The sequence below is a fragment of the Anguilla anguilla genome, chromosome 10, assembly GCF_013347855.1.
Source record: "Anguilla anguilla isolate fAngAng1 chromosome 10, fAngAng1.pri, whole genome shotgun sequence".
Lineage (NCBI taxonomy): Eukaryota > Metazoa > Chordata > Actinopteri > Anguilliformes > Anguillidae > Anguilla > Anguilla anguilla.
In genome coordinates, this window is record NC_049210.1 from 22,577,135 (window position 1) to 22,592,199 (window position 15,065).

Consider the following 15,065-nt stretch of genomic DNA (forward strand, 5'->3'; position numbering starts at 1 on the left):
TAAATTTAAAAAAAACATTATACATTGTTAGAAAGCTTATTCTGTCACCTATTGGATCGATTAACTGTCGATCAAGCCAGATTGTACTATAAAGGACGACAACACTGAAAGCAACATGTGGTATTACGCACAGCTATTTTGGAAGTAAATGAGTGTATATTTCACAAACAGATTATCCAAGACAATATATGACCACTCCATCTCGAAAGGGACATCTCTCCGAGTAAAAACCAATGGTATGGTTGTGTATTTATTCAATATTTAGTCCCAGATATTGACTGTAGAATGACATGGTATAATTTTTGAAAACTGTGTCTTGTTTATATCTTTATTCAGTGAGCAGCGTTTTAACTGCTGTATTGGCTTATTTTAGGGCTATTTTTGGGTATCTTGTTGCTATAACAGAATATGATTTTCAAGTGGTGAAAGAATATTTTAATTAATGCCCACAATATCAGCTATGCTGCGGGCCTTGCGCGTGCAGTGTTTGGTGTAAATGTCTTGAATAGAAGGGAGAGGGACCCCAATGATCCTTTCAGCTGTCCTCACTATCCGCTGCAGGGACTTGCGGTCTGAGACGCTGCAGTTCCCATACCAGGTAGTGAAACAGCTGGAGCACTATACCAAGTTTGCGAATTGGTAGCCAAGGTTAAGTTTCTTTGTTCAAGTTTCAACACCTCTTTTCACTCTGCACCTTATGTATTTGGCTGGTGCAGGTGCATTTCTTCATACATTACCTATTATACAAGTTAGCTTACAAGCCGACCAAAGAAGGCAACTGCAAAGTTTTTAAAAAGCGTGTGCACTTCCTTGTATTATATGTCAATTTTGCGTGCATATCTAAGTATCGTGCAAGCAATTGGCTATTTTCAAGGAGTAATATTGTCACAGGCAGATGTGGCTAAATCGGGAGAAAAATTTATTATTTTCTTTCTCTCTCTCTCTCTCTCTCTCTCTCTCTTTCTCTCTCTCTCTCTCTCACACACACACACACACACACATGGTTTCATCATAGCCTGCAATCGGCGGCCATCATGACTCTGGAGGTGATCTAGCCATCACCCGGACTCTGTGACGCACCGACATGGCGGCTTAATCAGCACTGGGTCGTGGCTGACAGCAGCAGGCAGCAGAGCAGCATGAGCGTTAGCGCTGCTTCAGCTCCACGGCTTGGCTGTAACTCAAAGAGCAGAGTAGAGAGATGGCTGAGTATGCAGGCTTTACCTCTCACCCCCACGTCACCCCCCCCCCATCTTGCCTAACCCCTCAACCCCCACCACCACCAAATCCTATCTTTGCCACCATCCCAACCTACTATTTCACCACCCTGGATTATAAACATGAAAATAAACAGGAGAGTTATTTTATTTTGTCACATTATATTCAATTATGCAGTTATGCCGACTTTTCTGATATAACCCTGGAACTAAAGTAGCACCTGATGGGGTTGCATTTTCGCTGACCCAGCACAGCAAGATTGCTTTTCCCACTTATTTCCAATAACCAAAGCAGATCAGAAGCATGAGACACATCTTTCTGACTGCAGCTGTGTACCTGCTGACAAGAAGCTGACTGCCACTCCGTTTGCAACCAAGGCTGAGTTTTGTCCCAAAAAAAAACAAAAATTTTTTTTACTGGATTTCATTTTACTGCAATGCGTTTTTTATTTAGTTGATGTGATCAACGATGATGGCCTGCTCCACTCTGTCATGCTCCTCTCCTTTGTTAAGTGCTGATGCCAACTGAAGTAGCTTGTCGACTCAAGGATTACCTGTAGCTAGATGAGGGCCAAAGTGGACTATGCTAATGTGGGTCAGCATGGGAAATAATTATAAAAAAAGATAAATAATCATATCCCATAATAATAACAAAATAATGTGGAAAAAACCCAGAACCACCAAGCCTGGTTCTAGCTCTGGAGTGGGGTGCTGTGAGCCAAGGGGTGCTGTGAGCCAGCCTAGTTCCAGCTCTACAGTAGGGAAGAGATATAATCAGCCAGCCTAGTTCCAGCTCTACAGTAGGAAAGGGATATAATGAGCCAACCTGGTTCCAACTCTGCAGTAGGAAAGGGATATAAAGAGCCAGCCTGATTCCAGCTCTATAGTAGGAAAATAGTATTATGAATCAGGCCGGTCCCAGGTGTACAATGGGGAAGGGAGCTTAATGACGGAGTGCTCCCCTATTAGGCAATAATAATAATAATAATAATATTAATGTCTTACATTATTTACATTTCATTTATGAAGCAGCTTTCAGGATACCCAAGGTCAGGATAAGACACAGAATAAGACACACAGTACAAAATATAAAGAACAAAGCAATAAAATAACAGAGCTAAGTTATAATTAAAAGCTCTGATTCATGAAGGGAAAAAATAAAACAATAATAAAAGTAATTTTTTGTTTAAAAAGAAGAGAGTAAATGTATGCATGTGTGTGTGTGTGTGTGTGTGTGTGTTTGCATGATTATGTGTATTACATGTATGCATGTCTAAATAAATGGGTCTTGAGCTGTTTTTTGGATGAAGAGAATCTGACATGCAAATGTGATAAGGAAGGGAATTTCATAGTTTTGGAGCAGCACAGCTAAATGGCCTATCACCAAGTAAAGAGAGGCATGAGGAGGAGTAGTTCAGCAGGGGGTCGGAGAGAGGTACGAGGAAGCTAGGTTGTGGAGGAGTTTGAATTGAATTCGGAATTTAACTGGCAGCCAGTGGAGTTTGTAGAGAACTGTAATGATGTGGTCATGTGGTTTTGGGTTATCTAGAAGTAGACCTTTGAGTTGTAACTTGTTGAGTGCTCTGTCTGGGGCACCTATTAGAAGTGAATTACAATAATCCAGTCAGTCTGTTCAAAATAAATGCTTGCCGCTGTTTTTCTCTGAAAGCTCCACTTCAAATTAAATGCCATCATCTCTTCTCATCTCTTCTATCCCATTCAATACATTTCACGGTGACAAACAAATACTAACTGTCCAAAATGAGTTGGAGTCATGCTGGTGTCTATTGAATGGAAGAATGGAGGCTTCACTCATCTCATCACGTTTCCACACAGTTCTCACGATGGAGATGCGGTTTAAAAAGATTTAAGAAGATAAATGCATGCATGCCCACTTTACTGAGTTGCAGTTGACTTATCCTACTGAAGTGTGGATCACATTACCCCAAATGCCTTGAACAGAAATCCTCATTCTACACACTGCTACCTCAGCAGAGGTAAGATTTTTCTCACCTCTGACCATCTCTGGCTGGTAATTTGGTGTCAGGTTGAGAGGAGGGAGCTAGGTGTCAGCTGCCATGACACAAGATGCTTTACCTTCATGCTGAGAGGGAGTGAAAAGGCCTTATCAGCTCAGGCACACAGTGGGGAGGCCCCTCCACAGAAGCCCTATGCCTGTTCCCTCTCGTTCCCACGGAAACACAGAGGCATGGACGAGCCAAGGTCCGGCAGCAATCTGCAGTCTACTGTGCCATTCACAGCAGACCATCAGTTTAATTGGAGGGAAGGTGTGTGTGTTCTTGTGTGTGTGCATGTGCCTGTGCAAGTGTGAGTGTGTGTGTTATTAATTTTTTATTATTTTATACATCCTGAACTTTCCCTATGATTCCCTAGTGGATTAAAATATTTGGAGTTAAAAACTGAAGATGGCCTTGTGGAGTGAGGAGAAACGACTCAAGATATAGTGGTAGAGGGAATCAGACCATGCGTGAGTACGAGTGGGGACGGATACATGCTTCGGGCATGGTTGCAGCACATGGATTCTTTAATACATTTTCTTCTTAACCTTTAGACCGTAATGCCACATCCCTTATTATTTACTATGCCAATGTCAGTTTTATTTTCATTGACTTAACCATGATCCCGCAAGTTCCCATTATCCTGGGCTTTTCAGCCCAAGCTGCACAGGAGCTGTGAAATTATACTCCCGCTCTCTTCGATGTGGCCTGAGCAGCCGTCAGCGAAATGGCAGGATGCGGTGGGTCCCGAGGGAGGACGCTAAAGGCACGTATACGGAACCAAACTCTCAGGTTAAACGCCATTGGTTTCCCGAGGCTCTGGGTTGCTTGCAACGGTTTAATTGCGTGGAAACCTGTGAAATTTGCGCACATGATGGGCCCAAACCAGACACCGCTCGGTTTCTAGTCCTTCAGCACCAGCTCGCTGTTTTGTTTTTTCCTTCCCAATTTAAAATGCATATTTGTGCACCCAAAGCGTGTGATGCCAGCTGCCACTTCTGTTTGTGTCATCCACCAGCCAAACTGCACAGTGATTGCATGTATAGCACTCTTGGCTATTCTCGCCATTCTTGGTGGAATCAATTAGGAAGACAGCCGATGGAGTCACATATCAGCCCATCCCAATTATCTACCTTGGAGGTGGCTCACAGTGTTCCTCCAAGCACAGGGCACCAATTAAGGAATTAACATTACATTACATTACATTACATTACAGGCATTTGGCAGACGCTCTTATCCAGAGCGACGTACAACAAAGTGTATAACCATAACCAGGAACAAGTATGTCGAAACCCCTAGAGAGAAGTACCGGTCCAAGTGCATAATCAACATAATCAACTAGTACAGTAATGATTTAAGAAGAAACTTAATGTGGACCAATTATTAGAATAAATAGACAGGGAAAAAAACACAAAAAATGCTAATAATTTACAAATGTACTTTACAATGTAAAAACATATATTTTACTCAAACAAGAAATCTTTGTTTATTATACTCAGTGTATACAGTTATTGTGCTCAGTACAGTTGGTTGGTGAAGATTGCATTGAGAGTCCAACTGGTCCACAGTTGGGGTGGCATCCTTTGCCAGTAGCTGGTTACACTGTGTGCGTCCATTATACAGCCAGGGCATCTTCTAGGGTATCTCTACAGCACAGGCCTGCTGTGGTAATTTTGTCATAAAAAGCAACATTTTACCCTCAAACGTGCACTAAATCTTCTGTTGCAAGTATTGGAAAGAAGAGCACTGTTTGCCTTGTTCCGGAGATGCATGATTTATTACAAGGGGCAGGTCTTCCCAAGTTAACTCAAGAAACACACTTTCATCACTTTCGGGCTAAACAGTGCTGATTGGCACAGACGGAACCGGTTGAACATTCCCCTTTCACACCTCAGAACACACAGACTAATACATTAGTTGCCACAGAATGGCGGCAGGCTGTTTAACATTGTCCCTACTTTGTTTAGGTGGTTCCTGGTGGCACTATCCAGAATGGGAATACGTTTTACCCCAAAAGCACCTCAGCTGATGGCAGTGGTTTAGACGGTGGCATTGCTTCCATAGAATAAAAATTGCAAGTCCCTTTTGGTAGTTTAATGATAATAGCCGACTCTTAAACCAATAATGCTCCTTTTCACCACCCTACCAGCCAGTGCCACAGTCAGAATTCCATAAAATGATCCATGGCTCATGCTGGAATCCAGTCTTTATCAGGACATGCCTCCCGACTACCCATTCGTCTCTGATACAATGTCATAACCAGACGTCGACAGTGTCTGGCTTCTTACTTGTCATTTTTGGCTTAAAAAAAGTCCTGATATGGATCGGTCCCCTCCAGTACTGTCTTTTCATTTTCTTTAAACTATGTTTTTGGTTTTTTAGTGATTGATAAACCCATTTGTTCGGCATGTCTTCCTCCTGTCTGACTTGTCCGCCAGTCAGAAGATTCATGGGTGTCCTGAAGTTTGCACATATATCTTTGACGGACGTGTGTTTTTCCTATTTTGGGAAGTTGGCATTCTAAAACATGATTAATAACACGTTCGCCTCGTCGCTCGGGGGTACTCACGGAAATAGACGCGACGTGACCGAAAGGCACGTCAGTCGCCTTTCTTTCTCCAGCCCGTGACGGGTGTTTAAAAACAAAAAAAAAGAAAAGTTTTATTCTCTTGCTGTGGGCCAGCAGTGAAGTGGCAGGAGTCTCTTGCCGTTACCTGATGTCATCATCAATCTGGCGGATTGACAGAAACTGTGAATGCTTCAGGCTCACTACTCTATCATGGCAATTGTGATTTAAGAGCACAGCAGCCTCTGAGCCTGTGCGTGAGCATATAAATATATTTGACAAATCAGTTACGACATTTAGGGAAAGAAAACATTCTCAATCGTGGCCTGAATACAGCTGGTCTAATTGATGCATTGGAGCTGTATCTTTTTCTGTTGGTCTTGTGTTCTTTTTCCAGAAATTCTTGCGTCCATTTTGTTAACTTGCTCTAATTAGAAATGTCCAACCTTATTTGCAGGCCTTTCTTATTACTGCTACATTCTCGTTCAGTCCAGAAGACCCCAAAATGGAGTGTGGTGCCAGGCGCCTCTGCTTTTCTCTGTGCAGTCTTGCCATTGCCGGATGCAAGATGAAATTGGGAAAATCCTGCCGACTGAATCCATCTCTCCATGGAAAACACTTACACTGGTTAATGTGCCAACCAGCTCTGGTTGTCAGAATGATTCCCAGTACTTCAGCAAAATGAGTCACCAGGCAGTCAGTTAGTCCTGTTCTGTATTAGCACTGGCCCTGATGTGGCAGTTACAGTGATCAGCAGTGTCAGTGATGATTTACGGAGTCAGTGGTTATTTACAGTGGCAGAGATGATTTACGGACCCAGTGATGATTTATGTGGCAGTGACACTTAGCCGCGACAGCGATAATTGATAATGAGGATCGACAGTGACAATGATAATTGACAACAATGACTGACTGTGGGAGACATGACGTTAAAGATTAACAGCAAAGATCTGGAGTCTGTGCTTGTGTGCATTTCTGTAGCCGGTGGAAGCTTCACTGTAAAATATTTGGTGTTAGTTCATCTCTTACAGAGGAAATATGGTCCCTATTGGACTCATATGTACTCTGTTAAGAGTTGAATTAACACTAGACATTTTACTGTGTGAAAAATGTGTCACATTTAGCGACACATAGTACAATTAACATATTCTGGATCAAACTTTTACAAATAATTCACAAGCTTAGCCTAAAGTATACAGCTGTGATAAGGGTAACGTCTGATTTAAATCTTCTACTATCATTCTCTTTTTTTACTTCTAACCCATGATCTCTGTTTTTACAATTCTCTCTCATTTCAGCTAAGTTTCAATTTCATCAACTTTATTGGCAGGACAAAAAAACATTGTTGCCGAAATATAATACAATCGCTAATATGTACATGCAATTTTGATTATAATAAATAAGTAAAAAGGGTCTATCTTCCTATGTAGATTTATCCCAAAATACTGTATGTGCAGTCAAAGGCATGTGAGAGCAAACAACACAAAAGTTTAATTAACTGAAATCCTGTCAATATCTTATATACATATGCTACTAGCACAAATTATGGAAACACTATTTACAGAAGCAATTTAGTACTTCCCAGTGTTTTATCTGTGCCCTTCATCTGTTGTTGTTTCTTGGAGGCATTTTCTTAGTAAAAAAAATAAATAAATAATAACAAAAACAATTACTGTTAACAACAATAAAGTAGTACTAATAATAGTAATAATAATGTGATAGCAGTAATAATAATGGCGATGTAATGCAGAGATGTCTCTCTCGCTCTTTCAGGGAGGTCTGATTGCTTTGCTCCTGCTGATCCTCCTCTTCACCATGGTCCTGTTTGCGAGGAGGCGCTGGTGCAGGCGCAGACGGGCGCCCCAGAAGAGCGCCAGCACCGAGGCCACGCACGAGATCCACTACATCCCGTCTGTCCTGCTGGGCCCCCAGGCCCGCGACAGCTTCCGGAACTCCCGCCTGCAGCCGTGCGGCTCCGTCATCGGCATGCCCATCCGCGAGACGCCCATCCTGGACAACTATGACTGTGAGGAGGACGAGCAGCTGGAGCGGCAGCAGACCGACCACCTGCGCAGCCAGACCCCCGACTGCGCACGGGACGCCGATGCAGGCTGGCAGGCAGGCCACACGCCAGGCGGCCTGGGGGACGAGGACCTGCATCACAAAATGGGCCTGGACAACAAGAGAGGTGGGCCCCCTCTGCACTGAACTTACAGCGCATTACTGCTAGCCTCAGTTACTTGCATTCGCATGGCCGTGTGAGTGTGTGTGTGTGTGTGTGTGCGTGCGTGAGAGAGAGAGAGTGTGTGTGAGAAAGAAAGGGAGTGTGAGTGTGTGTGTGTATGAGAAAGTGTGTGCGTGTATAACAGAGAAAATGTTTGAGTGTAGGAAACGTCATTGTGCGTGAGTTCTTTTGTACTTGCGTTTTGTTTTTACATGTATGTGTGTACATGTCTGTATACATGTTTATGCATTTACTGTGTACAAGTGTGTGTATGCATGTGTGTCTGTGTATTTATGTGTGTGCTGTTTTTCTTGCTTAGCCCCAGAGTTACAGCAGATGTACGTGTGTGTGTGTGTGTATATGTGAGCGAGAGTATCTGCTCCATTAGGTCGATATATACAGGCCAATACTACCAGGCAGAACAGTTGTGTTTCACTCGAGATTTAGATCCCACTCCTGACACAATATAAGCACCTGTGTCTGTCCCTTGGGACTCAGTGTTTAACTAAAATCCTGATCAAGAATGGCACATAGACTTGATTTATTTAATCAACTACCACTTGTTTATTTTGAGACTGGACCTAATGCTCTACTGGTCTGGTTATTTAATTACCAGTGGTGTATTAAAATGGGCCTGTCAGTAATAGAGTGATTAGCACCCAATGGGCCTCATGCAAGAACATTCTCATAGTCTTCTCTTAACTTTCTTTCATATTTGTTCTTTAGAGGAAAATGTTTGTGTGAAAGTGTTCAACCTCCAGAAACTGTTCTTACCGACCCGTGTAAATTCCTGAATGCTGATTGCTTAAGGGAATGTGCATTAATGTGAATTCTGTACTCCTTAATTAACACCCCAAAAAGGCCTATTGTTCCTCGCTGTTTAACCATAAAATTCATTCCCAAAAATAGCTGCTAAAACCTTCACAATTTCAAAGATAGAGGTGCTTCTATCAGAGATCTCAACGTGCTAGAAGGTTTCCACTGCTAACAAGGTGTTAGCAGTGGAAAGGACCAGCCAAAATCAAAAGAATGGCAAACAAAATTACTGATGCCATCAATGCAGTGTCACCAGCAGGGCAAATTAGGCATAAAATAGAAAAAGAAAGATTCCAAGCCTCAATCCATAAAGAGGAATCTGTTACTTGATGCTAATGTTGGCTTCCTGAAGGGTCTTTCTCTACCTGGTCAGTATGTGAGAGTCAGTGTAACCTCCACATCTTGCCAATAGTGAGCCAGTCAGGCCACAGAAAAATGCAGAGACATGGAAAGTTTTATTCTTAATAATTTAACAATTCGGGCTTTAGTCCTTTTTTTCTGCTGCAGCAGTTGAATGTGTGAACTCCGACTCTTTTTCTCCCTTCCTGAAATACGAGGTAATCATCTGGAATGAGACACATTTGTCATTTTGGCCGGTGCTCTTCCCATGTTTCTTTGTGATATGTTTTCTATTTGAGCTGATAAATAATTCAGCAGACCAAAGAGGACAGTGCAGACAGCTTATTTCAGCATTTTTTTTTCACTTTTCAGAGTTTCTGCAGCTAGTAGTTATAAGCTAAGCTATGTGTCACATTTAGCAACCCCTCACATAACAAACACATTTTGGATGAATCCTTTGCAAAGAATTTATAAGCATAGCATAAGGTACTCAACTGTGATTAAAGTAAGGCCTTCTTGATTCTCCATTATGGTCTGCAAAGTAGAGACCTGCTTTTTCTCTGTCCCATCTCTCTCTCTCTCTCTCTCTCTCTCTCTCTCTCTCTGAGGGGAGTTTTTTTGTACGTTCTAAACATGTTTTTTTATCAGATAATATAAAAAAAAACATAGGTAAATTGCTATATTGTACACTCAAACATGGGAAATGTTCCAGTATTGAAATTGCTACAAGGGTCAGATATGAAAAAAATCTAAAATCTAATTCGGAGCATGCTCCCCAGTGGTGTGTTGGCATCAGAAAAAGGAAGCTTATGCTAAAAGGGCATCACACCTGTGATGAAATATGGAGTTGGATCTTTGATGTTATGTTTGGGAGCTGCTTTGCCTCTATTGATCCAGGGGCTCTTGTTAAGGTCAATGAAATCATGAACTCCAGCAAATGGCAAGACATTTTGGCCAAAAACCTCACATCTTGTCCTCAGGAAGTTCAACCCTGACTGCGGATGGTTCTTTCTGTAAGACAGTGATCCCTGGAATACCTCACAATGAATCAAGAACTGGCTAACCGACCACCAATTTACTGTTTTGCAATGATATCTCTATCTCTCTGAGCAACTGTATTAGTATTAAAGTAATTTTTATCAAACAAAATAACTCTTTACCTGCATTATTTATATTATGCAACCTATTGCCTGTGCCAATAATTTTGGAAGGCACTGTATGTCACTGAAGATGCCACAAATAGAGTCATAGGGCTATATTTTAATGATCTAAGCACATGGTCTAAAGGACATGACACAAGTGCATTTAGGGCATGTCCAAATCCACTTTTGCTAGTTTAAGGGCGGATAATCTGAGCGCAAAGTAAGGCGCATGGTTCAAAGGGGTTGTACTTAAACTCGTAATTAATCATAGGTGTGTTTTGGGTGTAACATGAAATAAACCAATCAGGGTGTCATCTCTCATTCCCTTTAAAAGCCAGGTGCACTTGTGCCTTGGTGGATTGCTATTATAATGGCGGATTTGCCAAGTAGTAGGAAAGAACGCCTCTTTGCAGAGGAAACGGACTATTATGACATGTATTTTTTTTTAATATCGCGCGTTGTGCACCCACCTTGGTCAATCGCACAATCGCTTTCCGCTGCCTCAAGATAGCAACGCGCCAACAATGCGCCTGACCACACTTCATTTTAAGAAGTGGGCGCAAGTACATTTACTATTTAAACAATGTGGGCGCTGGACAGGAAAATGACAACTGTGTGGGGTCTGAAACTTGCAGAGACACTTTGAGCTGGGTGTAAGATAGAGCCCATAAAGTCAAACAGTGTCAGAAGCTATTTTTAAAATGCAACTGCTAGCAACATACCACCAGGGATAGAAACCTAAACACAGCAGTATGTTAATGAAATTATAAATGAGAAAAAAAGGACAATAAAACCAAAGCTCCGGAAATCTTGGCAATAAAGTTGTTAATGAAACCACCACAGAATCAAAAGGGTTTATGAGAGGTGGAATTAAGAGGGATGACACTTCTGGATTATGCCTAAAATTTGCTGTAGTAAAATATATGAATTATACAGTAATAGTAACATATACATGTACATTTACTAGGGATGGCGCCAAATACAAATAGTATATTCGACCATACTCAAATAATGCATTTTCTCCGAATGTTTTCTCCTCCCAAATTTGGCCAATATTATTTGGATTCCGATCTTTTTTCCCACCTTGATGCGATTCACTCAGAAGTCAGCACCAAGTGTCTCAATTAGACACACACATACAAATGCAGAGAGACAGTGAGTGATAATTTCCCTTAACGCTAAATAGGTCAGAGGATGGCCTTTTGGGACTTTAAAATTAAAATTACTCTAACACCGTAAATGTTATATCCTCCTCCTCCCAAGACTTCCACGACTCCTTCCTAAATATTTGGTCTTAAAATAACTGCGTTTTAAAAATTCACCAGACAATAGGCAACAGGTGCTTTTACCCAGGTACGAACGTGTAATTGTCTACACCGGTACACTATTCAGCAACTGAATAACGGGGATTTGATACGAATTTCCTTGTGAAGCGCTATTGAAATTAATTTTCCAACATATCACACAAAATGAATTCACTGCAATTGTGTGATGAAGTAGATAAAGCCTTTAGGGTGGTGGTGAATAATTGTGAATGCTGTAGTTGATGAATGTAAATGATATGGAATTTATCTGAAACTGTGACTTTGAATAAACTGAAAAGAGCAGCTAGAATGACAATTGCGTGAAATGTAAGTGATCTGTGTGTGTGGTACCAGCAAACCACTAAAGCTGTGTGTTCATTGCAGAATTTATACAGTGCGCAGGCTATGTAAAAGTGCAGTCCAAGTACAAGGGAGATGTGCTAAATTTGTTATGACCAAATAAATTACTTAATATTGCACTTTGTATTTATTTAATGATTTTTTTTCTATTTTGTATTTTGTCATGCACATTTTAGCACTTACTCAGTGTTCATGTAATATGCCTCGATAGTTAACCTATATATAATGAAACTGCAATAATTTAGAAATACAAATGTTGAAATTTATTCAGTTGTGTCTTTTATTTCAAGAAAATAGTTTTGCAATATATGGTTTTGTAATCTTTATGAAATTAGATCGTTGCATGTGCAGAAATCATCAATGCCAGACCCCTGGACATCAGCATGACAATAATAGGTAGTAAAAAAATGAATTAAAAAATTACAGACACAGGTTGTTGGTTAATGACACACCCAGCACTGGTTCACGTGACCCTAAAATATCTGACCTGCCCCCCAACGAGTGTGTCTTCCAAACAATTTTTCAGTATAGCAGGGGTTGTCGTGCCTTCCTGTTGTTCTAGACTGCTCTCAGCTCATGTGCAGGAGCTTGTCTTTGCAAAATACAACTTGGGAAAGTTTGAGTAAGACTGTAATTGCCAAAGACGTATTACACCCAGGGAAGCTTTTCAATGCCTATGCAAAGCTTGTTTGCCTATGCAAATCATAAATACAGGTAAAAAGTGGGGCTTCAACAAAGAGGGGAGAAAAAAGTATTAACAAACAAAAAACAACATATATAAAAGCCTGGGGTGGTTATATAACATATAGGTCATTGTTTGTTAAATGCAGCTTTAAAAAGCAAATTGCCTGTTGTTTAACTGTATTATTATTGATGTAAAACTATGACTTTAATGCTTTAATTTCTCAACAATAGCAGTGTCAGTGATTCTAATGGTAAAATTTGGGATTTCATACAGCTTTCTTGTTAAACTCCACCTGCTTCCGGTTTATATCATGTCCGCTTGTATCAGAATACCAATACAAATAATTTTGTTGGTGCAACAAATATAGATACAAATACAAATATTGCGATCTTCCTCCACACCTAACATTTACAGTATATAGCAGAACTGAAGTGGGTATGATGCCTTTGTTATTCTTCAGACTTTTGATAAACATCAGCTCTTGCAAACTTAAATGAATATACAAATAGGTGCATCACTTTATTTGGTACACCTGCTTGTTAACACAAATGCTCCTCCAAATAGTTAAGCAAGTGTCTGCAACTCGATATATAAAGCATGCAGATATGGTAAAGAGGTTTAGTTGTTGTTCGACCAAACATTTGAATGGGCAAGATGCATGCTCAAAGCAACTTTGAACATAGTATGATTGTTGACCCCAGATTAAGTAGTTCCAGCATCTCAGAAACAGCTGCACTGCTGGGATTTTCACAGTCTGCCGGCTGGTGGAGAGAGCACACACACCTGGGTTGCGTTAGCTAATCAGCCCAGGTGCATAAAGGTGTGCTGCTCTGCATAGTTCGGGGCCTAGACCGGGAGCTAACACTGAGCAGTTATGATTTTAGTTTAATTTTATTTTGAGCGCTGAAAATAAAGCAATCCTCAGCCGGGATGCTGGAGTAGCTGGACCTGGCCGGGAAGGCGGGTCAGCTACAGAGCAGGTGAACTTAAAAGTTGCTGCTGTTTTTACTTTCTTGTCTTTGTTATTTTAGCTTGTTGTATTAGTTTATTGTTTTTCCCGGAACCCATGAGGGGAAAGGGTGAAGTGGTCCCTTTATTTTATTTAATGTTTGTGGGTGCGCGCTCTCTCTCTCTCCATGCGACAGAAACGGTGTTCCCTGGTACTGCCGCATCTCTCCTTCCAGGGGTGTCACGCTTGGCGTGTGACATACAGTCTCTTGAGTTTACAGAAACTGGTGCGACAAACAAAAAACATCCAGTGAGCTGCAGTTCTGTGGGCAAAGCACCTTGTTAATAAGAAAGTTCAATGGGCAGACTCGTTCAAGCTAACAGAAAGTCCACAAATGTTCAAATAACAGTGGTATGGAGGAGGGCATCTCTGATTGCACAATACATTTAACCTTGAAGCAGATGGGCTACAGAAGCAGACGTCCATGCTGGATTAAAATCCTGTCAGCTAAGAACATAAAAATGAGAATACACTTGACACATGATCACCAAAATTGGAAGACTAAAGATGTTACTGGTCTGATGAATCTCGATTTCTGCAATGGCATTTCTGCTATGATGGTAGAGTCCGGATTGCATAAACAGCATAAATCCATGGATCCATCCTGCCTTGTCAACAGTACAGGCTGGTGGTGGTGGTGTATTGGTGTGGAGAATGCTTTCTTGGCACAGATTAGGCCCCTTAATGCCAACTGGGCACCATTTTAAGGTCACAGCATACTTAACCATTTGCATCTCTTTATGGTCTCCATTAAAATTAAAGCTGAGAATTTGCATTTTATCCACATATGAATTACTTGATTAAAAAATCTAAAATTGTTGAGCACAGTGCCAAATAAAAAAAATAAAAAAAATTAATAAAAATAAATATATATAAATATACTGTATATATATATATATATATGTATATACATAATATATATATTTGTCCCACACATTATGGAGCTCACTGTAGATAGGTATACGTAGTAAAGCGGCCACTGAGTGAACCTTATTTATCTATACTAACATTTATTTGAACAGTCCACAAAAGGTTTATGCATTACCCGTGTGCTGACTGTGTGAATATATATTTTAGTGAATTTATTGAGTGAAAAATAAAATGAGAAAAAAACTGTTCATTTTATTCATGAGGACTCACACGCATAACAAGTCAGTGATGCACAGAAGACCTTTTACTGAACAACATTAGTCTTTTCCATCACTGAGCCTAAAGCCCCCTGGTATCTGTCAGAAAATAATCCCGTTTGACCCAATCGCATTCCACAGACAAGACAATTACCTTTAGTCTCTGCTTGTTCATAACCTGTGTAATGGTGGATTTATATTTAGTAAAACATATTAAGTAAACACTGGAATGATGATCCCGATAATTGCCAATTACTG

At 40.8% G+C, this 15,065-nt stretch overlaps 1 protein-coding gene across 5 annotated transcripts in view; it reads left to right on the forward strand.

Moving 5' to 3' along the window:
* Positions 1-15,065, forward strand: part of LOC118206226 (astrotactin-2-like) — a 466,985-nt gene that overhangs the window by 103,585 nt on the left and 348,335 nt on the right. For all 5 annotated transcript variants that reach the window (XM_035378599.1, XM_035378597.1, XM_035378598.1 and 2 more), the window contains exon 3: positions 7,575-7,989. In XM_035378599.1, the coding sequence (XP_035234490.1) occupies positions 7,575-7,989 (415 nt within the window). The remainder of the gene's footprint in view (positions 1-7,574; positions 7,990-15,065) is intronic.